General features: G+C 38.7%; 1 protein-coding gene across 3 annotated transcripts in view; it reads right to left on the bottom strand.

Annotated features, from left to right (window-relative positions):
• BBS9 (Bardet-Biedl syndrome 9) overlaps positions 1–27,574 on the bottom strand; it is a 511,186-nt gene that overhangs the window by 98,608 nt on the left and 385,004 nt on the right. For 2 of the 3 annotated variants that reach the window (XM_049894336.1, XM_049894337.1), the window contains one exon: positions 17,192–17,374. In XM_049894336.1, the coding sequence (XP_049750293.1) occupies positions 17,192–17,374 (183 nt within the window). Of the gene's footprint in view, positions 1–17,191; positions 17,375–17,880; positions 17,959–27,574 lie in introns of those variants that run through there. The other variant, XM_049894338.1, reaches the window with a different exon arrangement.

Here is a 27,574-nt window from a genome sequence, read left to right as displayed (position 1 = left end):
TTAGGGTGGGTAGTACACGCAGAGTAATCCATAAAGTGTCAGCAGGAGGTCCCCCACCTGACCAGACTATGGGCAGCCCCACCCTCCTCAGACTTGGTCAGGGCCAGGTTGAAATTGCTGGCTGCAGCCAACAAGAATTCCCCAGGCACCCATGCCTGATGATCAGAGGAGCACACTCTTCCTCCCCCATCCTCCTGGTGATTAGTGGCATGAACACCCCCCCATCACTACCACCCTACCCATCTAGGAACCACAGAATGAGCCCCTCCTCTCCCCCATCTGTCCTGTCCACTACCATCCCCCACACTGCCAACTCAGTGAGTGGTAGTAAGCATTCCCACGCTGTTGGTCACCTGTCATATCCCCCAACATGTTCCCCTTCCCACCTGGTGGCCAGCAGAAAGCACCACTCTCCCAGTCACCCACCACATCCTCCACCTGTCACTCCACCCACCTGGCAGGCAGCACTGAGCACCCTGCACTCCTGATCACCCGCCACATCCCCCCACCTGTCATCCTTCTCACTTGATGACTGGCAGAGAGTGCTGCTCTCGCAGTTACCAGCCACATCACCCCCTGCCCATCACCCCAGCCACCCAGTGAGAAGAACTGAGTGCCTGATGCTCCCAGTCACCCTGCATACCATCTACATGTTCCCCACCCACCTGGTGAGCAACAGAGAGCACTGCGCCCCTGGTCATCTGCCATACACCACCTCGTCTGCCACCCCACACACCTGGCAAGTGGTAGAGTGAGTACCCTGCACTCTCAGTCACCTGCCATACTCCCCTAATCCCCTACCTACATGGTGAGTGGCAGAGAGCACTTCTGCCACCCAGTCACCTGACACACCCCTGCCCACCACCCCACCCATTTAGCAAGCAGGAAGGAGTGCTCCTGTGCCACTGGACTGAGGACAGGTGGCAGCCTGCCCCTGCCCTGGCCACCCTCAGCTGACTGGCACACCTGATGAACAGCAACATGCACTCTCCCTGCCCACCAGTGCCCCACTCACCCAGAGACAGAGATAGGTGGAAAGCACTCCTGTGCCACCAGATGAGCAATCAGCAGAACATGCCCACCTCACTCATCCTAACATATTAAAACAAAACAAAACATCGGGACAAAACAAACAAACATACAAACAATAAATAAATATGTAAATAAAGTAACACCTTAAAGCCTGGGAGACAGTAGACAATAACAAATTATGAAAAAACAGGATAAGATGGCTCTAACAAGTGAGTAAAATAAAGGGGTAGAAAACCTTCCTGAAGAAGAAATGGTAATAGAACTATCTGATAAGGAATTAAAAAGACTTATATATAGGGTCCTCAAAGAAATCAGGGAAAATACAGACAAAACTCTAGAAAAATTCAAGAAAACAAAACAAAACAAAATGAAAAAAGAGACAATTAGAAACCATATAAAATCAACAACTAGAAATCAGAAGAGTAACAGTAAAATATCAGAGATAGATAACTCACTGGAAGAGACACAGAAGTAGAATTGAATCAATGGAAGAAAGAATCAGTGAAATAGAGGACAAATCCTTCAATACCAACCTGTTTGAGGAGCAATCAGAAAAAAAGAACAAAGAAAAATGAAAAAAGCCTAGTTATGTGGGACACTCTCAAGAGGAAAATATTACAAATAATTGGAATATGAAAAGAGGAAGAAAGGGAAAAAAACACAGAATTATTGAAGATTTATTGATAGAAAACTTCCCTAATATGAACGACGAGAAGGTTTCAATCCAAAAATTCAACAAACCACATACGGGATAAGATCTCAAAAGAAAGACATCAAGATATATCATAATCAAATTTTCCAAAACCAAAAATGAAGAAAGAATTCTGAAAGTAGCTCATAAAAAATAAAGTATCACCTTTATGGGCACCAATAAAACTAAGTTCTAATTTCTCGGCAGAAACAATGCAGGCTAGAAGACAGTAGGATGACATGCATAAAACTATGAAAGCAAAGAACTGCCTACTAAGAATCACGTAGTCACAAAAATTGTCTTTCAAACACAATGGCGAAACTAGGACATTCCCAGAAAAAACAAGATTAAGGGAATTTGTAAAAACCAAACCAACCTTACAAGAAATATTAAAGGAAGCCTTTAGACAGAGAACCAACGACATTAGACAACAACCTAAGAGCAAGACACACGACATCATCACCCAGATAGCAACCCAAGAAAAGAATTCTCAAAAGTAAAATAAATCTGCAAAACTGAAAGTAGGGAACCAGAGATATCAATATGTAAATGACGACAACTTCAAAACAAAAACGGGGAATAAATGGTGTAGTTACAGAACTTCCATATGGAGGCTATATAAACAGAATATTTTATACTTAGGAAGATAAAGGTAAATTTCAGAGTAATGACAAAAAAATAAATCTACTCACCAAAATGAAGAAGAAAATCCAATAGACTCAGTAAACACAAAACCAACAACAAAAAGAAAATCCATAAATAAAAAGAACTCAGCACAGAAAATTAATGAGAACAAATAAATCATTACCACCACAAAAAAAGCATAACAAAATGGTAGCAGTAAATTCATACCTACCAATAATCACACTGAATATAAATGGTTTAAGACAGAGAGTGGCAGAGTGGATAAAAAAACATGACCCAACAATTTACTGCCTACATGAGACACAAAGACATTAAATGGGTTAAAAATAAAACGATGGAAAAAATATATAGTAACCAGAAGAGATCAGGAGTGGCAATAATAATCCCTGATAAAACAGACTTCAAATCAAAAAGAAGGGCATTATATAATGATTAAAGGGTCAATCCACCAGGAGGACATAACCATAATAAATATTTATGCACTCAGTGAAAGAGCTCCAAAACATAAAATAAACTCATATAGAACTGAAAACAGAAATAGACATTTCTACAATAGCAGAAGACTTTAACACACCACTTTCAATGATGGACAGAACTACTAGAAAGAAACTCAACAAAGATTCAGAAGATCTAAACAATACAGTCAACCAACTTCACTCATAGACATACAGAACACACCACCTAACAGCAGCATGGTACACATCCTTCTCCAGCACACATGGTTTGTTCTCCAGAACAGACCATATTTTAGGCTACAAAGCAAGCCTCAAGAAATTCAAAAACACTGAAATGATACAAAGCACCTTCCTTGATCATAACGTTATTAAACCAGAAATCAATAACAGGAAGAAGAAGGAAAAAAAATAAATACATGGAAACTGAATAACACTTAAATAACTTAATAACTATTGGGTAGTAGAAGAAATTAAAAACACATCAAGACAATGTTTCACTGCTATTCATAAGGTTTTTGCTGGCCGATTTTTTTTCAGAAGTCGACCACCATGTCCTTCTTAGTCTGTCTTCGTCTGGAAGCTCCGCTGAAACCTGTCCACCACGGGTGATCCTGCTGGCATTTGAAACACTGGTGGCATAGCTTTCAGTATCACAGCAACACTCATGCAGCTACAGTACAAAAAAAATGACAGGCGAGTGGTGCCATTAGCCATTAGAGAGATGCAAATCAAAACTACAATGAGATACCATCTCACCCCTGCAAGAATGGCACTGATGAAAAAAACAACAAACACTGATGCGGTTGTGGGAAGATTAGAACTTTTATACACTGCTGGTGGGAATTTAAAATGGTGTAACCACTATGGAAAATGATATGACATTTCCCAGAGAAATAAGAGCAGTAACATGAATAGACATATGTACACCCATGTTCATTGCAGCATTATTCACAGTAGCAAAAAGATGGAAACAATCTAAGTGCCCATCAGTGGATGGATGAACAAACTGTAGTACATACATATAACAGAATACTATGCAACTATAAAGAATAATGAAGACCCCACAAAATATAACATGGATGAATATGGAAGACATTATGCTGAGTGAAATATGTCAATCATAAAGGACAAATATTGTACAATACCACTTTTATAAAAAGTCAAGAATAGATTTCCATACAGAAAGCAAAATTCTTTGATTGTTACTAGGAAAGGGAGGAGGAAGGAGGGAGAATCACTTACTAGATAGTTGACACATATTAAATATGGTGAAGGGAAAGCAATACACAATATGAGGGAAATCAGTACAACGTGACCAAGGTAAATGAAGACACAGAGAGGTATACGAGAATAAAAGACAACTATGGTAAATGGTATACACACACAATTCTGTAACAACACTAACAGCAACCAAAAATTTGTGAGTAGTTGCATAGGTAGATACATCTGCTATATAGGTGTGGGAGGGCATATGGGAGTACACGAGAGGGCACATACAGGTATAGTTGTGGGCATTTGTATATACATATTTATATGTGCTGCATATATGGTCATATATATATATTAGAGTACATAGGGGGCACAGTTGTGAAAACTTCTTAGACATACCCAAACACCTCATGGGACTGAATTACTGGGCTTGAAGGCTAGGGACCATAGTCAATTGACATAACATAGTTCATAAAGATAATGTTCTACATTCTAGTTTGGTGAGCAGTATCTGGGGTCTTAAAAGCTTGAGAGCAGCCTTATAAGACACAACTACTGGTCTTTTCTCATCTACAGCGAAGGAGAGTGAAGGAAACCAAAGCTATTAGCCCACAGGACTAATGGCCCACACCACATCTTCTGGTCTAGCCTGAGACCAGAAGAACTACATAGTGCCTGGCCACCACTAACAACCACTTTGACCAGGGACACAACAGAAGGTCCTATTAGAAGGGGAGAAAAATGTAGAACAAAACTCAAATTCATAAAAAAGACCAGGCTTACTGGACTGATAGAGACAGGAGGAACCCCCAAGACTATCACCCTAAGACACCCTTTTAACCTGGAACTGAAGCACCTCCCAGAGGTCACCTCTCAGCCAAATGATAGACTGGCCTATAAAATAAACAATAACACCTGTGAGGAATGTGCTCCTTAGAACCATTAACTATACAAGAACAAAGAGGCAGCATTTTTCAAAAGCAAAGATGAGAAGGCAAGGAGGGGCAGGGAAACTGGAGGGACAGAAATGGGGGAAGGCGGGGTGGAAATGGGAAGAGTGCTGACACATTGCAGTCATAACAACCGATGTCATGGAACAAGCTGTGTATAAATTGTTGAATGGGAAATTAATTTGCTGTGCAAACCTTCACCTAAAACACAATAAAATGTTATGTCTATTTCACTACATGTCTGTCAACACTGTTTACTACCAAACCTGGCTAAATCAATATAAAGTGTATCTAATAGTTGTTTTCACTTGCATATATTCATCACTAGTAAGGCTTAAAATTTTCCAAGAAGTTAATGTTTTGTTTACTGATTTGAATTACAGGGATGTGAACGACAGGAGTCTGAGAATTAGTGGTGCCTCCCACTAATACACAGATCACACCACCCAATAGCAGCACAGTATACATTCTTCTCCAATGCACATGGGTCATTTTCCAGAATAGATCACATTTTAGGCCACAAAGCAAGCCTTAGCAGAATCTAAAACATAGAAATAATAAAAAGCATCTTCTCTGAGCATAATGCCACAAAAGTAGAAATCAATAACAGAAACAGCAAGGAAAAAAAATTAAATACATGGAAACTGAACAACACTTTGTTTAAAAACTACTGGGTAATAGAAGAAATCAAGGATGGAATAAAAAAATTACTAGAATCAAATGAGAATGAAAACATATCTTACCAAAACCTCTGGGACACAGCTTAAGCAGTGCTTAGAGGTTGATTTATAGCAATAAACACACACATCAAAAAAGACAGAAGGGCCAAAACCAAAACATTAACTCTACAGCTCGAACAAACAGAAAGAGAACAGCAAACATAGCCCTCAGGCACCAGAAGAAAGGAAATAATAAAGATTATAGAAGAAATAAATAGAGAATAGAAAAATAACTGAAAGAATCAACAAGACCAAAAGTTAGTTCTTTGAGAGGTCAACAAATTTGACAAACCGCTGGCCAAACTGATAAAAGAAAAACAGGAGAGGATGCAAATAATCCAAATAAGAAATGAGATGGGAGATATCACAACAGATCCAACTGATATAAAAAGGATCACAACAGAATATTATGAAAAATTATACTCCAACAAATTTGAAAACCTAGAGGAAATGGAAAAATTTTTAGAAATACATTACCTACCTAAACTAACATAAACTGAGGTAGAAAAACTAAACAGACCCCTAACAAGACAAGAGATTGAAGAGGTAAAAAAAAAAAAAAAAAAACTCCAAACAAAAATAAGCCCTGGCCTGGATGGTTCACTGGAGAATTCTACCAAACATTCAGAGAAGAGCTCACACCAGTACTACCCAACTATTCCAGAACATAAAAAAGGAAGAAATGCTCATGAATTCTTTCTAGGAATCTAATATAGCCCTGACACCAAAGCCAGGCAAAGACACCACAGAAAAAGGAAACTACAGACCAATACCCCTCATGAACATAGATGTAAAAATTCTCATCAAAACTCTAGCCAAAAGAATTCAACAAAGTATCAAAAATAAATAAATAAATAATAAAACATCAAGACAAAATGGGATTTGTACCAGGGATGCAGGGATGGTTCAACATTAGAAAATCAATCAACGTAATCTACCATATAAGTAAAACAAAAGAACCACATGATCTTATCAATTGACACAGAAAAGGCATTTGACAAAGTCCAACACGCATTCCTGATAAAAACTCTCAGCAATATAAGAATAGAATGGAAATTCCTCAACATAATAAAGGGAATTTATACAAAGCCAACAGCCAACATCATTCTAAATGGAGAGAGACTGAAAGCATTCCCCTTCAGAACAGGAGCCAGACAAGAATGCCTATATCACTACTCTTACTCAACATTGTATGGGAGGTCCTAGCCAGGGCAATAAGGCAAGAAAAATTAAGGGCATCAAAATTGGTAAAAAAGAGGAAAAACAATCCCTATTCACACATGATATGATCTTATACACAGAAAATCCCAAACAATCCACAAGAAAGCTACTGGAACTAATAGGAGATTTCAGCAAAGTGGCAGGATACAAGATTAACACACGAAAATCAGTAGGATTCCTCTACACCAACAAATAGAGCTTAGAAAAGGAAATCACATCTACCATTTACAAAAGCCCCTAAGAAGATAAAGTACTTAGGAATAAATCTAAGCAGAGATGTTAAAGACCTATACAAAGAAAATTACAAAATACTGCAAGAAATCAAAAGAGACATTCATAAGTGGAAAAACATACCATGTTCATGGATAGGAAGACTCAACATTGTGAAATGTCAGTTCTACCCAAAGCAATCTACAGATACAATGCAATCTCGATCCAAATTCCAACAGCATTCTTTAATGAGGTGGAGAAACAAATCACCAACTTTATATGGAAAGGGAAGAGGCCTCCAACAAGTAAAGCATTATTGAAGAAGAAGAACAAAGTGAGAGGCCTCACAGTAGTCAAAACAGCCTGGTACTGGTACAACAACAGACACATAGACCAATGCAACAGAATTGAGAATCCAGGTTTAAATCCATCCATAATCAGCTGATATTTGACAAAGGGCCAAAGTCCATTAAATGGGGAGAAGACAGCCTCTTTAACAAACGGTGCTGGCATAACTGCATGTCCATCTATTAAAAAATGGAACAGGACCCATACCTCATACCATGTACAAAAACTAACTAAAAATGGATCAAAGACTTAAATATAAAATCTAAAATGATAAAGACCATGGAAGAAAAAATAGGGACAATGCTAGGGGACTTAATACATGGCATAAATAGGACACAAACATAACTAACAATGCACAAACACCAGAAGACAAACTTGATAACTGGGAACTCCTAAAAATCAAACACTTATGCTCATCAAAAGTCTTCACCAAAAAAGTAAAAAATTTCCATACTAGGAAAAAAAATTTTGACTACAACGTATCCAACAAGGGTCTAAGCTCTAAAATCCACAAGATACTGCAGCACCTCAACAACAAAAAGACAAATAATCCAATCAAAAAATGAGCCAAGGATATGAACGAACATTTCACCAAAGAAGACATTCAGGTGGCTAGCAGACACAGAGGAAATGCTTGCAATCTTTAGTCATTCAAGAAATGCAAATCAATATTACACTGAGATATCATGTCACCTGACAATACTGTCGCTAATCTGAAAACAGAAAATAACAAATGTTGGAAAGGTGCAGAGGGATTGGAACTCTTATGCACTGCTTGTGGAAATATAAAATGGTACAACCACTTTGGAAAATGATGTGGCACTTCCTTGAGAAGCTAGAAATAGAAATACTATACAATCTAGCAATCCCCCTCCTAGAAATATACCCCAGAAAAATAAAGGTGGTGACACAAATAGACATATGAACACCCATGTTCATTGCGGCAGTATTCACAATAGCAAAAAGATAAAACAACCTAAATCCCCATCAACAGATGAATAAATAAACATTATGGTACATACAGACAATGGAATACTGTGCAACAATAAAGAACAATGAAGAATCTGTGAAACATTTTACAACATGGATGAATCTGGAAGGCATCATGCTAAGTGAAATAAGTCAGTCACAGAAGCACAAATGTTGTATGAGACCACTATTATAAGAACTCAAGAAAAGGTTTATACACAGAAAAAAAAAAAAATTCTTTGAGGGTTACAAGGGTGGGGAGAGAGAGAAAGGGGAAATCACTAAATAGATAGTAGACAAGTGTCAACTTCGGTGAAGGGAGGGACAACACACAATATAGGGGAAATCAGCACAACTGGACCAAAGCAAAAGCATAGATGTTTCCTAGACATATCCAAACACTTTGAGGGACCAAGTAGCTGGGGCTGGGCCCTGGGGACCATAGTCTTAGAGGACATCTAGGTCAACTGGCATACCATAATTCATGAAGAAAATGTTCTACATCCCAGTTTGGTGAGTAGCATCTGGGCTCTTGAAAGCTTGCAAGTGGCCATCTAAGATATATCTATTGGTCCCATCCCACCTGGAGCAAAGGAGAATGAAGAAAATGAAAGGCAGAAGGAAAATACTAACAAAGGACTAAATGACCATGTGAAGCAGAGACTCCCCCAACTTGAGACAAGAAGAACTAGATTCTGCCTGGTTACCACCAACAACTGCTCTGATAGAGATCACAACATAGAGTCTTAGACAGAGCAGGAGAAAAATGTAGAACAAAATTCAAATTCACTTAAAAAGACCAGACTTACTGGTCTGACAAAGACTGAAGGAATCCCCAAGACTGTGGCCCCTGGACACTCTGCTAACCCAGAACTGAAGTCACTCCTAAAGCCCACTTTTCAGACATAGATCAGACAGACCTATAAAACAAAAAATAACACAAGTGGGCAACTCCTGTTCAAAAAGCAGGACAAGAAGACAGAAAAGGACAGGAACTAGACAAATGGACACAGGAAACCCAAGGTGGAAAGGGAGAACATGCTGTCATGCTGTGGTGATTGCAGCCAATGCCACAAAACAGTATGTGTATAAATTTTTGAATGAGAAATTAACTTGAGCTGTAAACGTTTACCTAAAGCACAATTTACAAAAAAAAAAAAAAAAAAATTCATTAGAAAGGCCCTGAAATATAAATTATATTCAATTCTGGTAATGTAGAATATTATACAATTAAATCAACACTATAACCAGTAAGAACACAGAGAAAGTGGCCATTATGAACATGAAACCAATTCTTTCATGTTTATCTCACTAGTTAAGATCAGGGGAATTACCAAAATATTTACTTTCTGCACTATGTTCCCATAAACAGTTATAATTACGATGATACTTTAACAATCATAAAGGCGGGCTTAATACTGACACCACACTTCCTCCTTTTGTTTGTCTTTTAAGAAGAGGTCATTAATAACACTAATGATTAGCCATCTCAGTCATCACTCAATCAAGACAGGAGGCACAATGGCCCTTACATCAGATCTGACCTGTGACGCTAGAAGTCCGTGAGCCTTGTAAGTGAGCCTTGATAAGCGCCTCCACACAATAGGATTTCCTATTATAAACATCTGTTTTCTCACATGAACCATGTTGAACATGTTAAAAATAAGTTTCTCTTTCCATATCAGTTTGTAAAAGGAATAATCAATCAAAACGTAAGGCTGAAGGTTCAAGCCCTCTTTCCCCACGGATGTAAATTTCCATCTTAACTTTCCCAGGGGATTTTAAAGCTCAGTATCAGGGAAGGTAACTATTAAACCCTAAAGAACACAAGAAAGCTTTTATTTTTCAAATAATACATAGTAGTATCTACTAAAGATATTAAATGTACTTTGAAAGAAAAGAAAAAGGACAATAAGGAACGTGCCAATATTCCTTCCAGCTCTAAGAGTCTACGTAATCAGGTCCCAAAGCCAGCACACTTTCTCTTCATTAATGATTCCTCTCATGTAAGGTGAAGACTTCATTTAGAACAGAAGTCTGAGACAGCCCATTTGGAAATATCAGTACTGCACCTCCTTTACTCTCTTGGAATCTGCTGAACTTCACATTAAAGAACCTCATCCCTCTGAGAAGTAGACTGTAAACTAGGACTGTGAGAAGCAGATCTACAGCAGAGTTGAAGAACGTCAAAGAGGAGTCAGTACGTTCCAATTCTGAGTGATTGTAACACCTAGACTAAGGATTCAGAGCGATTCCGAGGCCATGGGCAAGCTCATTAGGAAGCCTCCATGGTCATTACAATATCTACCAAGGCCACATGAAGGGGGAACAGCAACACTTGTGCCAGAATCTTGCTTCCCCTTTATATAGATGTATAAATGCCCCTAGAGAAGTTTCTTGTTCCTGGGAAAACTTCTGGTTATTGGATAGATGATTAGGCTTATCCTAAAAAAAAAAAATTTTTTTTTTTTTTTTTTATCCTAAGCAACCAGAAATAAGGGTTACTAGTGCTAATACCATGGCATAACTTGATTCCAATACCCTACCCTACTTTCAGTCATTTGTTAAAATGTGCTGAGATGGTTAACTCAACTGACAAAACCTTTTTTTTTCCCCCTCTTAATGACTAACAGTGCTATCCAATAGAACTTTCTGTGATGATGGAAAAATTGTCTCTGCTGTCCAGTATGGTGAGGCTACTGAGGACTTAAAATGTGGCTAGTAAGACTGAGGGACTGAAATTTTAATTTAAAAGGCCGTAGGTGGCAAGTGGCTACCATACTGGACAGCACAGGACTAGAACATGTTTGCTTGCAATGTTGAAGTAAATTCACAAAGGAGGAGGTCTAAGTCCATTTCATTCACTGAGGTATGCTAAATGCCTAGAACACTGCCTGAAACATAGTAGGTGTTCAATAAATATTCACTGAATTTCAAATAAATGAATGGATAAAAGATTTACCCTATCAAGCCAATCCTGAGGTATATAGCATGTTGGAGAGAGATGTGTATAATACTGAAAATACCCCCTCAGACTCCAACCAGCAGCACAGCCCTCGTTTATCTTAGGAGAGATAGTATTTTCCACAGAACTTCCAGTAGACAAAGGGTCAATAAATTCTGCATTGACGATTCAAATACTCTGAAATATCCTCAGTCCCTAATCCGGGAGGTATGAAAATGATTAGTTTCAGAATTGCCCCATACTTTGACATAACTTATTTAGGGCAAAACTTCTAGATCATCATAGGGAGATGGCAGGGACAGCAACAGACTATCCAATCCACTGATGGAATTGAGTTTAAGAGCTCGTTTTGCAGACGCCCAATCGAACATTCAATATTTTTCTTAAAACGAAAAGGGAGTATTCCTAAAGAGACACATTTGGCATACATTCAGCACCTTAAAAAATCAATGTAACAGTCTACAATACCAGCATTTATTTATTCCAAAATAAAATGGAAAAGCATCACTAAAGAGGCAGATTAAAAAAAAAAAAAGAAATTCTATTCCAAATGGAACGGTATTAAAAAAATACTGATACTATACTGTGAAGAACATTATTTCTCATTGGTAATAATAAATTCTATGTTAATAATAATCAGAATAGTATTTTAGAATAATAGTTCTAAATTAGTAATAAATTTTTCCTTTGTGAACCTGACATCATGAGGGAAATAATATTCCAGAGTTGCCAACTGCATCCAACCTGCCTTTGACACACTCCATCTAAACAACGACACAGCAAACCATTATGCAGAGCTGTTCGTAAGGTAACAATACATCTCCTGAGCACTTTCTTATACTTCTCAATGCTTGTGGGGACATCTGACCTTGAGCTGAGAGTCTCCTCTGTAAATGTTGTCCACATGTTGAAAGTTCTCCCCCTCACACGTGTACTCTGCCATCCACATTCAACGAAACCGTTTAAATTACATTCAGATTTTTGTGGTATCATAATAACTTCAATATGGGATGTATTTTCAACATTCTGGTAAGAGACTCCTTTCTTCCCTGCTTCACCCTCCTTCCAAGTTATTTCAGGTTTGCATATTTCATTTTCACATCTCAGTGGGATACCCATCACATAACATTTATTTGTGAGGTCTAAAGGCATAACGTGGGGGATTGTGAACTAGCATGTCAAAACCACATACTCTATGCATATGTCTAAAAGAATGAATAAGAATTCCTTTTTTCTTAAGACATATAAGCTGTCTCACCAGTATAAGTCCAAAGTGAATATCACAGCCTAATTAGAGATGAAGCACACAACCAGCAGTATTAAAATGTCTTTTGTGATTCACTCTTCTCCAAGTCATATTTTTATCAAATGCCTTGTCTCATTAATGAGCGCAACAGACATATCAAGTATACACACCTTCTAATTTCCCAAAATGCAAAAGAGAAGTGAAAGAACTTCCCCCCTATATGTTTTGGGAGATACAACAGCACAGAATACAGAGGCAGGGTAGAAAAGGGCTCTGAGAAGATACAAAGTCCATTCACCTATATATATATTTCTATATAAGTGAATGGATTTAGTAAGAAGTCCATTTATATTTCTAGCCAAATAAGGCTGTTTTTAAAAATTTCTAGAGTAAGGGATACCACAATCTCTCTCGGGAAATAATTACTACATCTAAAAAAGGAAAAACGAAAAACAAATCCATTACTGTTGGGTTGATTCTGACTCATAGCGACCCTGTAGGACAGAGCAGAACTGCCCCATAGGGTTTCCAAGGACCACCTGGTGGATTCCAACCGCCAAACTTTTGGTCAGCAGCTGAGCTCTTAACCACTGTGCCACTAGGGCTCCAGTTCTTACATCTAAGAACCTTTACTTGCAGGACATTCTTCCTTTGAAGAAAGCTGGCTTCAGAGCCAGCTTCCTGAGCGTGAGACCTGTATAGTCACACAGGACTCTGCACTCGGTTTAATGCTTTGCTGTCACCATCTTGAAATTCTTAGTAATTTTATCTTTGAACTTGCGTTTTGTCAGTGAAGTCCAATGGGACAATGGACATGTGTGTGAGGAGATATGCACGATAGGCCTGTCCTCTGTTCCTCACTACTTGCACGTGGCCCTGTGAGCTCAGCATTTCAGTGGTCCCGTGATGAATGGGAGTTCAGTGAAACTCAAAGCAAGTACAAGGAAAGCATATTACATGTACCACTGAGTAGGTGGGGGTGCTGATAGCCCTGGGAGGCTTTCCATCAGAACCAGGCCTTGCTTCAAACCCAGAAAAAAGGCAACGGATCAAAGAAAGAAAAGTGACTAAGGAAATCTAGTAGATTCTTTTTCATTTCTGTTACTTCTCTATATTAGCTAATCACTTACACTGAATCGGATGACATGGAAGGAAAGGAAAGGTAGGGCAATCCCTAGTTCTTTTTCCTTTCAGTCTGCCTTACGAATCAGCAAGCCAAAGGTAGAGTATTAGTAGAATGTGCACACATACCGAGAAGTGAAATAAAAGCAATTAAGTTTTGTGCGGCCATTCTCACAGTTCTGGTAAGGCATTATGGATACACATGTACAAGCTATGAAATACAAACTGTGTCATTTTGGTGATTCCACATATGAGTTAAATGCTTTTATAGTTACATTTAAAGCTGACATTACACAATATAAAGATTAATGGTAAAATTCAAGCCAATAATTAAAATTTTTTAACACCATGACAAGTCGAGAGAGAGGCCACAATGAAAAAAGCTTTATATTTTAGTATTTGTTTTAACAGCACTTTTTTTCAGCTTTTTGTACAAGGAGGTTTTGCATTTTCATTTTGCACACAGCCCTGCAAATTATGCTGCTAGCTCTACCCTGCTTCCTCATACTTCAGATTACTGTATTTTTTGCAAATAATGTACCCACACATTTAATGTATGAAAATGATGAAATTAAGTAAAATAGGTATGGCATGGCACACTCATACATATAACCACACACGTCTCGTAACATTTCCAGGAGTGAATATCAGCTTCATTCACCTGCCCTCCCATATTACAGGTAAATCTTATCGTTCTGTTCATTTTCTTTCATTCGGTTTTATTTCATCTCATGTTTAGGTATATAAAAATAACCTTAAAATGCTACTTTTGATCATAATTGTATAATAAAGGTATAAACTACTGTCAAGAAGTCATCGATCTAGCTTGGTAGTCCCCCAGTAATTACAAAATAAAGAATTGAAACTGTGTGTGTGTTTCTACTAATTTAAATTTATATTTATAGCATATTAGGCTCAACAGCTGAATGCTAAAACCTTATCAGATCATCTTAAGTAACACCATTAGATTATGTTAGGTCTGCTTATTTCATAGTTTAATTATGTCTTCTTAGCATCAATTGCAGTCAGCAACATGTAAAAAAAAATTGACATAGCATGCTTACAAAAATAATGCTGCAGGAGGGAGGTTGACAAAAATGTATAAAGCATGTGTTATTTGTGAAAAAATATAGTACATCCACGGCATCTGTTCTGCTAAGTCATGGTTTGTTAGCCTTCACCCTTTTCTCCATTCATTCACCCAACAGATACTGACTATGCTACGGTCAGGCATTGTGCCAGGCATTGAGAATACAAAAATGAATAAGATATAGTCCCTGCCCTCAAGTACAGTCAGGGAGATGGACAAATAACCATGAAAAGGTAAGAACAACTACTTAGCAAGACTTTAGTGAGGACTATAGATACAGTGGAGCCCTGGTGGCATAGTGATTAAGAGTTCAGTTGCTAACTAAAAGGTCGGCAGTTTGAATCCTCCAGCTGCTCCTTAGAAACCCAATGAGGTAGTTCTACGGTATCACATAGGGTCACTATGAGTTGGATTCCACACAACAGGTACACAACATAAATACAATACATAAATGTACAAACCACTATCAGTATTCATTGCTAACCTTCAGCACTCTCATTCAATTATCTCAGTCAATTCTTATTACGATTTATTGAGTAGGTTCTATTATTATCTCCACCTTACAGCTTAGGGGAGTCCCTGGGTGGTGCACTCAGCTGCTAACTGAAAGGTTGGAGGTTCAAGTTCACCTGAGGCACTTCAGAAGAAAGGCCTGGCAATCTACTTCCCAATAATCAGTCATTAAAAGCTCTATGAAATACAGTTCTACTCGGACACAAATGGGGTCACCATGAATCAAAATCAACTCAACAGCAACTGGTTACAGTGAAGGAAGCAGAGATTTAGAACAATTAAACTTGATCAGAGTGATTTTGCCATTAATTGGTGGAACAAGGAACTGAATCCAATCCAGTCTTCTGATTACCAAATCTGAGGTCAAAGGTGAAAACTATCATGCTCATTCTTTATTTCAATTATTATAGTTAACTGTCTACATTTCTAGAGTTATAATTTTATTTTACCAATCTCCTTATATCATTTGCCACTAAAAAAGAAAATGTGTATTCTACTTTTTCTAATTTATTTATGAAATAAAATATAGTTTAATTTTTTAAAAATTATCTGCCCATCCTTTGATCTAACTCTAGAAAATTAGATTCAGCTGACAAAGTTTGCGATTTTCAAAATTATGTTCATGACTCTGTTCATTAAAATACAATGTAGTGGTTAAAACACGTGCTTTGGAGGCAGACAAATCTGGGTTTAAATCCTGGCTCTACTGCTTACTAGTTCTAAGAGTTTCAGACACAATAACTGCAACGACGGACTCAAACATACCAATGATGATGAAGATGGTACAGGACTGGCAACGTTTAGTTCTGTTATACGTTGAGATTGCCATGAGTCAGTCAACTTGACAGCAACTAAAAACAACAACTTAACTCTCAAAGCCTAAATTTTCCCATATGTAATTGGGGATGAAAACAGTACCTTAACTACATTATAGGGGGATATATAAGATTAGAGATAATCCTGTGAAACAAAACGGCACCTGGTATATAGTAAGCACTCCAAAAGTTTCAGCTTAAGCACTATTATTTTTAGTACCATGTTCTCATATCTAGGTTTACAAGTGGATCTGAAATGATTTTTCAGGTCTCCCCCAGAAAAAATAAGTTCAAGGATCTTTAATTCTCAAGAGGTATATTTTTTCATTGTAAATAAAGGTATGCAAAAAGTCCCTCCAAAAAGTACCTAGTGGTCTCATGCAGACATCTAGGGTTCAAGGGACCTGAAATGTTTATCTAAATAATTCTTCACCGAAAACTCCAAGTACTACCCTCGTTTTTTACCTTTTTGTTCTAAACTGCCTATTCTAGGATTGAGGGCAAGAGAGTTTATAAATAAAAAACCATATAAATGTAAAGGAATATCACTGTTATTTAGCAAGGCTATCTCAGTTCTCTCTAACTCATGAACTGACATTAAATTTAAGAAAGTTGAGCAAATAAAAATGGCGAAATTGTTTTCTCTGGCGGAAAAGGAAAGGATTAGCTAATCTGAAGGTTTACTGCCATCACTCAAACCATCAAATGACTATTTCCCTGGCTTCTTGGTGATTGAAGAGCACATAAAGAAACAGACTGAACACTACATAGAAAAATGGACTATGTGCATATTTTTAAAATAGCTCTAGAAAAAAAGGCCTTAATTTGACATTTTTATTATGGTTTAAAGAAAAGGAGAACAGCATTTTTGTAAAAAAACCAAGCCTTCGTTTGGTACCTTACAAAACATGATAACCATGTGATATCTTCATAAAACCGAAATTCTTTAAATAATGCTGGCTGTTACCACTTAAGGTTTGTGGGGCCTTACCAATTCCTGAGTGTCCTGCTGCAGCGGCAGAAATGCTGCCTCCAGAATAGTGACCTGGTCAGCACTAAGCTTCTGCCACAGGCTGATCAGCAGAATCACCAAATGGGTGGCACTTTTCAGTCTGGTGAATGACTGGAACAGATTGTCTTGGTTTTCCTCTACGGCATCTGCTAGAGCTATTACCTGCAAGAATTACAAACCTCGGTTAGGGACAATTTCACAATTCTTGAGCCCTCAACAAATTATGTTTGGCACATTCTAGTTTTTCTTTAAAACAACTTGATGAACTTTGTCTTCCACAAACACAAGCTATGTTGAGTAATAAAAGAGTTATCATTCATCTGCTCACTTCCTTCTTTAAAAAAAAAAAAAAAAAACTGCCCAAAGTAATTCCAAATCCATATGGCCAGGAGATGAAAATAGCCACGAATCAGCTTAGTGGGGACATTGTTCAGTGTCTGCTTCACCATCGACTGACCTTCTACGATATATGGTAATATAAGTAATAACCCCTAATAAAGTTCTCACAGTCTATGCCATGTAGCTCTATCAATTAAAAAATTCTTATCAAAGTTACTGTATTTGTCTTATAATTTAAAATAACAACTTTACCCTTTTCAAAAAATAACTGTCTTCCTTGGACATTAGTCTTTATATGTTACATAATATCGGGGTATTCACTAGTTCTTTATTATATCCAAAAGTTAGAGAATGTTCAAACATATGATCAGTTGAATAATGTCATTTTTAACACAAACGTCAGGGATCTGAAAGAAAAAAAGTTCAGGGTGTATTAACTTTACAATGCCAAATCTATTTGAGATAAAATTGGCAGGAGTGAGTAAAATTGGCCTTTTTTTTTTCCCCCATCGTTTTGAATAATCCTGTGGAAAAAGAATTAAAGCAACAATTGGAAGTAATATCCAAGACTGCCCACTGGTGTTTTATTTTATTTTAATGTCTTGGTGAAGTCTGTGCTCATTAAAAGTAATGAACTGACTGCTCCAGAGGCTCAAGGCATCTGGACAGTCCCCAGAAAAGAATAGCAAAAGGCAGGGCAACATCGTGATCTCCTTTCTACAAGTTCTCACCAGCTTGAGGGACTAAGCTCAGATGAGCTTCAGAAATCTGGTGCAGATGGTCCATTTGGTGATATTTCATGGCCTACTGATACTAGCCCAAAGGGCTTATTCAAAAATCATCATTTAAATGAGCAGAGTCTATGGATGTGTGGTGTTCCAAATTCCAGGCGGGAAGACAGTTAGTAGGGGACACTCCTCAGGATGGGAGACACTGGAAAAAAAGATGTAAGTTAGGGAAAGAAAAAGCAACTGAAGTTCCTCTCCTGAAAAATGCTGGGGCAGACCAGGCTTCTTTGCCACTTGGCTGAGGTCTTGCAGGGGCTGTAAAAGACAATCACAATTCACATCCAGATCTCCATGGATCCATGGGAATTTGGACCAAGGCCAGAATTACAATAAAATGCATTGCTTACTATGTGTCTAGCACCGTGCTACCTTCCATTTCAGTTCAATAGAAGTACATAATATCTCTCACGAGGATCTTATAATTTGTTGGAAAGAAAACACACATATACAACCAATTAGTGGAAAAAGCATTACTATAATAACGTCCTAATTGTGCAGAACAGAAAGTAAGTGTGAAAGAAGTTAGCAAAGGCACGGATTACTATGGGCCAGAGTTAATATCCCTAAGGCCTCTTCTGCTAAAATGAGACTTGGAATTCATCCCTTCCCCATTTCATAAAGCGGCCCCCACAAAGAGATAAAGAGAGGCCACATTCCTTTAACCAAAACACCTGGAATCATCTACTTCCCCTACCCTCACCATGATTACAATTGACTCCTGTTAAAGTCTTAGTTTATACTCTTTTTCTTCCTGTGAATGTTACCAATTAAGCCTTGTCGTGAAGGCCATCATATTATGACACAGATGCTTATCATCAAGAAGTCCGAATCAGGCAAAGACCAAAATTATAAACACCTACTGGGTGCCAGGTATCTGTAAGAATTTTTGGGAAGTATTGCAGGGAACTCCATGGTGTCTAAGATCTAATCTCTGCCTGCAAAGAGATTAAAATGCAGACAGGAAAATAAGTCAAGGAGGCAAATGTTGGCAATACAATGTAAGCCATATAACTATAAATCCAGTGCCATTAACATGATGATTATTACATTAATAGTAATTTCTCCAAATAGCTAAGCATAGACTGTGTGTCCAGCACCATGTTCTGCGCCATACAGGTATCAGTGCTTTCAATCCCCACAGCTCCTCGGTGACTGAGATAACTGAAATAACTTAGGCACTATCCCTACTTTACAGATGAGGACCTTGAGGCTCAACAAAAGTGACTTCCCCAGTACTGCACACAGGACATGTGAACTGGGCAATCACACAAGAACCCACACTCAGAAAGGCCCTGCACTTGGTTGAATGCCCTCCTGTATTGAAATCCTTAGTAATTTTATCTTTGAATTTGTATTTCGGAAGTGAAATCTGATGGGACAATAGAGCACACACATAATCAGAGGAGATACATGCATTAACTCATACGAGTTAAATGTTCTTAAACTGTTAAGCGTGGGACTACTAGCCGAAAGCTGGTGGTTCAAACACACCCCCAGATACCTCAGAAAACAGGCCTGGCAATTTGCTTCTGAAAGGTCATAGCATTTCTACTCTGCATACACGGGGTTGCCATACGTCAGAATCAACTTGACTGCAACTAACAACAACATACTTGCATTTAAAACTGGCATTGCATGATATAAAGATTAACGGTAAAATTCATGCTAAATAATATAAAATTTTAATTTTTTTTACTTGGAATGACATGAAATGACCAATAAAAAACACCAGGAGAACTTGCAAAAGAGAGATGCTGAAGAAAGGAAGAAAATTATAGTTTAGTACAATTAACAGCACTTTCTTGTTCTTCTTTTAACAAGGGGCCTCACATTTTTGTTGTGCATTGGGTCCTACGTATTATGTAGTAGGCCCTGACCATATACCTAGTAAATGACTCCAAACCTGCATGAGATCTTAAGCACCTTGCAGGTACAGGGATTAGTGTAACCACTACTAGCTTAAAAATGAAGTGTGGAGGGCCTTAGGAAAGAAAAAGTGGGAAAAGAAGCAGTAGTGTGCTAGAGCTGGCTTAGTCAGCTCCAATCAGCTTGAGAGAGCCAATTTTTAGGAATTTTGCAAGCCAATTGTTAAACACAGCCATTTCTAAAAATCAAATTGTATAAAGTTATAATTAAATAAGTTATATTAAAGACAATGGTAACAAATACTTAAAACTCATTGCTTCCTCATTGTCTTTGGGCTCTTGAGGTTGTATCTATTGTATCTGCATGTTGGCAATACTTTGTAATGGAGGGCTACTGCCCATCTCTTCTCAATTCTGCATTCAGTGACCTCGCATTGGTAGGCTGAAATTGGCCATAGTGGAAGTACTTACAACATGGAAATCAAATGATACAAAGCCAGGCTTCTCCTCCACCTCTACAGAACCAGTTGTTAAACATTTACCAGCACACCTCTGAGAAGAGGCACCTGCAATCTGTACTAAGACTAGATATTGGGTACCAAAAACCAAACCCAGTGCCGTCGAGTCGATTCTGACTCATAGCGACCCTATAGGACAGAGTAGAACTGCCCCATAGAGTTTCCAAGGAGCACCTGGTGGATTCGAACTGCCGACCTCTTGGTTAGCAGCTGTAGCACTTAACCACTACGCCACCAGGGTTTCCAGATATTGGGTAGGGGGCTTTAAAAGTGGAGAAAACATAGAATTGCCATATGCAGAAATTCCACTCCTGGGTATATATCCAAAAGAATTGAAAGCAGGGACTCTAACAGATACTTGTACACCAACGTTCATGGCAGCATTATTTATAATAGCCAAAAGGTAGAAACAACTCAAGTGTCCATCAACAGATAACTGAACAAAATGTGGTATATAGGTACAATGGAATATTATTCCACCATAAAAAGACATAACGTTCTAATACATGCTACAACATGAATGAGCCTTGAAAACAGTATGGTACAGGAAATAAGCCAGACACAGGAGGACAAATATTATATAATCCCATTTATACGAAATATACAGAATAGACAAATTCATGGAGACAGAAAATGGATCTTAAAAGTAAACTGGTGGTTATCATGGGCTAAGAGGAGGGGGGAATGGGAAGTTATTGCTTAATAATTCTAGAGTTTGTGTTTGGAGGTGATAAAAAGTTTTAGAAACATAATGGTAATGGTTCCACAACACTGTGAGTGAGATTAATGTCACTGCATTTTTTTTTCTTATTATACTTAGAAATGGTTGAAATGGCAAATCTTATGTATATTTTACCACCAAAATAAAACAGTGAAGGAAATAACTTGAGCAAATATACTAAAGCAGAAAAGTTGAGGTTGGTTGTTCAGGGAAAAGCAAATATTCCAGTTGAGGAACAGCATTTGATAAGGTAAGCTGGGCCGATGTTGTAGAGGAACCGTAATGGCAGGGTAAAGATCACACACTTAATTCTGTAGGCACTGGGGAGCCACTGAGTAGTCTGAGCTTGGGAGTTTCCTGATGGAAGTGGCACTCAAGGCAGCTATCTGAGCACATAAACATTTGCGACACTTGCTGGGACTTAAGTGAGCTTTTTATGCATGTTCTTCACTATCAAAGGAAACTTCTGACTAAGCGTAAAGGCATGTCAATTCATGACCCCATCCAACTTGCTAAACACAGCTGTGGTGGAAAAATGACTTCTCAGTTAGACAGCAGCACAAGCCACAAGATCTTTCCTGAGCAAGGCCCAAAATATATCAATCCAGGAGATGCATCATCCCTCTAAGTTTCAGTCTTACTGTATATCTCTCTCTGCCATTGTGGAAAGAGTCCACTATCCCCAAATGGTCACAGAAATTGGAAAGAAATGGGATAAACAATTCCTGATGTAAATTACCTCCAAGGAAAATCTTCCTGACCTACTGGCCAGCGTGAAATACTAACCAGATCTCCATGTTCTCAATTTAGTTTTACATGTAACAGCCAAGTTTACACTGTTCTCCAAGAGCGCCAAATGAATTTAACAGAATTAACATACTAAAAAGAGCTGGAAAACCTAGACCTATCAAGATTCAGATCTGTTTGACTGAGGCCTAGACGATCCTGCAGCTCACCTGGAGTGGAGAAATGAGGCCAACCAGCTGCTAGAACTTATTTGAGGAAGGGGGATGGTTCAGTGCTCATTGCTGGCTGGGCAAGATGTGTGTTCCCTGGTGTTCACACAACTACACAAAGGGAGAGGTTTAGGAAACAATAAATGCTAACGATTTCAAGCACAATGTGTTGATGGCCTTTGTTTTGCTTTTTCAAATTGAAGGTTTCCAAATAAAATGGAGACCCCAAAGGACATTCCTCTGTCCAACTGCCATATCAGTTGATGCCAAAATAATGAGGCAGAGACCCAGGGAGCTGCTTGCAGGAAAATGCTCAACTCATAAAGTGTAAAATTAATCTCAAATACTTCCAGCTGCCAAGATAGGCTCTAAAATTGGTTACAGAAAAGCGGCGGCAGCAGCAGCAACAACAACAGAGTAGACATGAATCATGCTATGTGAACACGGAAATGTCCAATTTCTTCACCTAAACTTACTGTTGAATCTGCCTCCAAATCTCATTGTGTGGTGCATGGAAAATCACAACATCGCTGTTTAACTATTATTTACACAGGCCCAACTGTGGACCTGGCACTATGCTCAGTGCTGTTACGCTCAGACTATCATTTGGTCCTCATGACAACTGTGTAAGATAGGAATCTCTGGGCCCGTCTGCCCCCACTGCCTAAGGAGGAAATAAGAGCTTAGAGAAGTCCAAGCACACTGCCCATGGCCATGAACTAGGGCAGCGGTGCGCCGGAATTCCAACCCTGTCTTCTGATTCCCCTTTCTTCTACACTGGCCCACAGAATAATCCAGTGGATTTTTATCTTCACAATCAAAAAAAGATAATAAGGAACAACACAACTAATGTATTCTATCCAGCAGAGGCATATATGCTTTAGTTTTCTGACTGCTGGGGCTTTTAACATGAGTTTAACTTGAGCTGAAATTTCCAGGTAGATCTCTGCCCAAAGTTACAGTATAAAAATTAGTTCATAATTTGTAAAGGATGGAAAGTTAACATAGTAAGTTCTTTCTCTTAACAAAGAATTTTATTAGGTTCCGTATGCTAAATTATAGACTTTAGAAAATAGCTATTTCCTAGGCCTGCTCCTTCAGTGAAGTTATTTTTAAAATAGGGATAATTGATTTATTTTCTATAACTATCAGATTATAATGTTTTCAGTGGTCTGAGCAAGTTGATGTTCTATAATGACAATTGTCAACATTTATTAAGGGTTTCTAGAAGCCTGTACTAACCTCTTTACATGAGTTATTTCATTTAATTCTCAAAACAATTCTATGAAGTAGAGACTATTATTGTTCCCATTTTAAAAATACAACGGAATTACAGAAAGGGTCAAATAGTAAGTGGTAGAGCCAGAATTCAAACTCAAGTAATCTGACCTAAGAAATGTCACCATGAAACACTGTCGGCATTAATTTTCTGCCTCCACCTCAGTTTCATTACAGGCAATACGTGGAACAAATTCTATCAGAAGCTTCCCAACCGGAGGTTCCGCTTTACTGACCTTCCAATACCCTATACGAATTAAGATAGGTTTATTTTAATAGAAGGCCGGTATGAATGAACGAGTTAAGAAAATGGAGTTCTAATGATATGGATGAGTTTATTTATCCCCTAAGGCAGAATGCAATAGGCTGTGCTGGAACAGCCAAGGAGATAGGGCTTCTAATTCTGGCTTTGCTATCAAGCAGCTTTATGACTGTGTTCAATTTATTTCCTCTTTTCTGGGCTCTAGTTTCATCACCTTTAAAATGTAGGGGGTGGGAAATACGATCTCTAGCATCCAACATAGTTGAGTGTCTGAATCAAAAACTTTTAAATTACTTTTCGATGATTTGTCATCTTGAACTACCTATGCCAATTTAGTTTTATTCACATACATGCTTTTATTGTTGTTAGGTGCCTTCAAGTCAGTTCCAACTCAAAGTGACCCTATGTACAACAGAACGAAACACTGGCTGGTCCTGCATGTCCTCACAATCATTGCTATGCTTGAGCCCGTTGTTGCATCCACTGTGTCAATCCATCTTCTCTAGGGCCGTCCTCTTTTTTGCTGACCCTCTACTTTACCAAGCATGATGTCCTTCTCCAGGGACTGGTCACTCCTGATAACACATTCAAAGTACATGAGACGAAGCCTCGCCATCCTCGCTTCTAAGGAGCATTCTGGTTGTACTTCTTTCAAGACAGATGTGTTTGTTCTTCTGGCAGTTCAGGGCATATTCAATATTCTTCACCAACACCATAATTCAAAGGCATCAATTCTTCTTTGTTCTTCCTTACTCATTATCCAGCTTTCGCCTGTATATACATAAATGCTAGGTATCTCATTTAATTTAATCTGTCCATTGACTTAGAGTTTTCATCTTTAAAACAACAGTAACAATATTCTTCTTTGGCTAATTAATCGGGTTATAAGAATTAAATGAGAGAAGGAAAAAGATGGACACTGAAAAGTGTTGCCAAGGATGAGGAGCAACTGGAACCCTTACACATTGCTACTGAGAATGTAAAATGGTACAGTCGCTTTGGAAAACAGTCTGACAGTCCCTCAAATTTAAACATAAAGTTACCGTATAACCCAGTAATTCCTTTCCTAGGTATATGCCCAAAAGAAATGGAAACATAAGTCTACATAAAAACTTAAACATGAATATTTATAGCAGCATTATTCATATTAGCTAAAAAAGTAGAAATGACTCAAATGCCCAACAATGGATAAATAAAAGGTAGTATATCCATATAATGGAATATTATTCAGCCATGAAAAGAAATGAAGTACATATACATGCTACAACATGGATAAACCTTGAAAACATTATGCTAAACAAAAGAAGTCAGTCACAAAATATCACGTATTACATGACTCCATTAAATGAAATGTCCAGAGCCAACAAATCCATAAACACAGTAAATAATAGATTAGTGTTTTCTTAGGGCTGGGGATGAGTGGCAGATGGAAATAAAGAGGAGTGACAGTTAATGAGCACAGGATTTCTTTTGAGATGAAAATATTCAAAATTAGATTGTGGTGATCATCGCACAACACTGTGAATAGACCAAAAAATGCTGAATGCACACTCTAAATGGGTGAATGGTATAGTATGTAAATTATCTCAAAAAAAAAAAAAACTATTAAAAAACTAAGAGAGATCTTTTGAGAGGCAGGGCCAAGATGGCGGAGTAGTCAGACACTTCCTGTGGTCCCTCTTACAACACAGACCTGAAAAAAAAACAAGTGAATCGATTATATATGAACACCTAGGAGCCCTGAACATCAAAGGCAAAGCTGAGGAATAGGACTGAGCAGCAGGGGAAGGAAGAGATGTCTCAGAAGCAGCAAGGAGTCGCCAGACCTGGCACAGCAGGAACCAGCACCCTGCAGGCCGGATCAGCTGGCGGTAGAGGTGAGGCAAGTAGTGGTGCTCAGGATGCGTTTTCCACATCAGGAGAGATGGAGAGTCTACTCAAGCCTCCAAGATCAGTGAAAAGTGGAGCTCAATTGGCAAAATATAAGTACTTGGGTCTAACCTACCAACTGGATCAAAAAACACCCCTTTGGGAAAAATCTCTCTCCGATTTACCTGCCCCCTTCCTGCTCTGCATCGGGACCCAAGACAGCTGCAGAGATTGCTGCAATTCCTGGGCTGGAAGTAGGACCTGTCACACGCCCTGAGCCAATCTCCCGGCTTTGGAGAGGAAACAAATTAACAAACAGGAAAAATATCTGCCAGCTCCCCTAAGCCAGGAACTCAGGGCAGGCACAGCTCCCTTGCCTAGGCACAGACATACAGTGCCATGGATTTTGAATGCTTCCACCCCTGCATACACATGTGTGGACCCATTTCAGCAGCATAGGCCGTCATTAACACAGTACAACAAGGTATATACCTGAAGGCTAACTTCAACTATTTCAGTTATATGGTGGAATGACAGGTTTGTGATATTTGGCACTGCTCTGCCTATTAAGCAGGATCCTCACCTACCGACATCAGGGGCTTGAGGACTACCGGCTCCACTCACACTGCCTAGCCACCTGTGACAGGGGCCCAGGAATAAGTGATGACTCCCAGTCCTTACAGCCAACTGCACTGGGTGCCCATAGTCTGGCTGCAAAACTCACCCACCTATGCCCTGAGGGGAACAGGGACACACTTTCCTCTCAGACACTCAGGGGCAGCTGTCAACACCCTGCCTTGCTCAGCACTTGACCCCTACTAAAGCCAGATACCTGTGCCTACTCCAATCACACCTGCCCATCTAGGACTGTAGGTGAGGGCCTGCACCACACACTTCGTGACTGACTACCTGGACAAAACATCTGAGCTAAATCCACACAAGAAAAGTAAATGGACTCCTGGGCTCCTATACCTAGTAACAGATATAACCACCTGGTGACTTCAAAAGTGCCAATAATCACACTAGCTCCCAGGAGCAACCCATTTGGGCATATCAAAACAAGAAGCTAAAACACAGTAACAAACATAAAATAAATATAATAACTTATTGATGGTTCAGAGACAACAGTCAATAATAAATCATGTAAAGAGGTAGACCATGATGGCTTCAGCAAGCTCCCAAAACAAAGATTCAAGAAATCTTCCAACAGAAGAGAACTTCCTGGGATTGACAGAGTTAGAATACAAGATTAATATACAGAACTCTTCAAGAGATAAGGAAGGACATCAGGCAAAATGCAGAACAAGCCAAGGAACACAGAGACAAAGCAACAGGGGAACTTAAAAAGATTATAGAAAAGCATAATGACAAATTTAACAGGCTGCAAGAATCCATAGAGAGTCAGCAAACAGAAATCCAGAAGATTAACAATAAAATCTCAGAATTAGATAACTAAATAGAAAGTCAGGGGAGCAGAACTGAGGTAACTGAAGTCAGAATTAGTGAGATAAAGCACTTGACACCAACTTCTTTGAGGAAAAATCAGATAAGAATTTTGTGGGGCTCTATCAAGTGCAAAAACCTTAAAGTGATTGGAGCACCAGAACAGGGATGGATAACAGAAAATACAGACAGAATTTGTTGAAGACTTATTCCCTGATAGGCGAGGTCAGCAGAGCTGAACTAAACCAAAAGCAAAGAAGTTTCCTGAATAAACTGAATGCTTCAAAGGCCAGCGTAGCGGGGGGGTTGGGGACCATGGTTTC

The sequence above is a fragment of the Elephas maximus genome, chromosome 8 (genome assembly GCF_024166365.1).
Source record: "Elephas maximus indicus isolate mEleMax1 chromosome 8, mEleMax1 primary haplotype, whole genome shotgun sequence".
NCBI classification, from domain to species: Eukaryota; Metazoa; Chordata; class Mammalia; order Proboscidea; family Elephantidae; genus Elephas; species Elephas maximus.
This window is presented reverse-complemented; position numbering and strand designations above follow the sequence as displayed.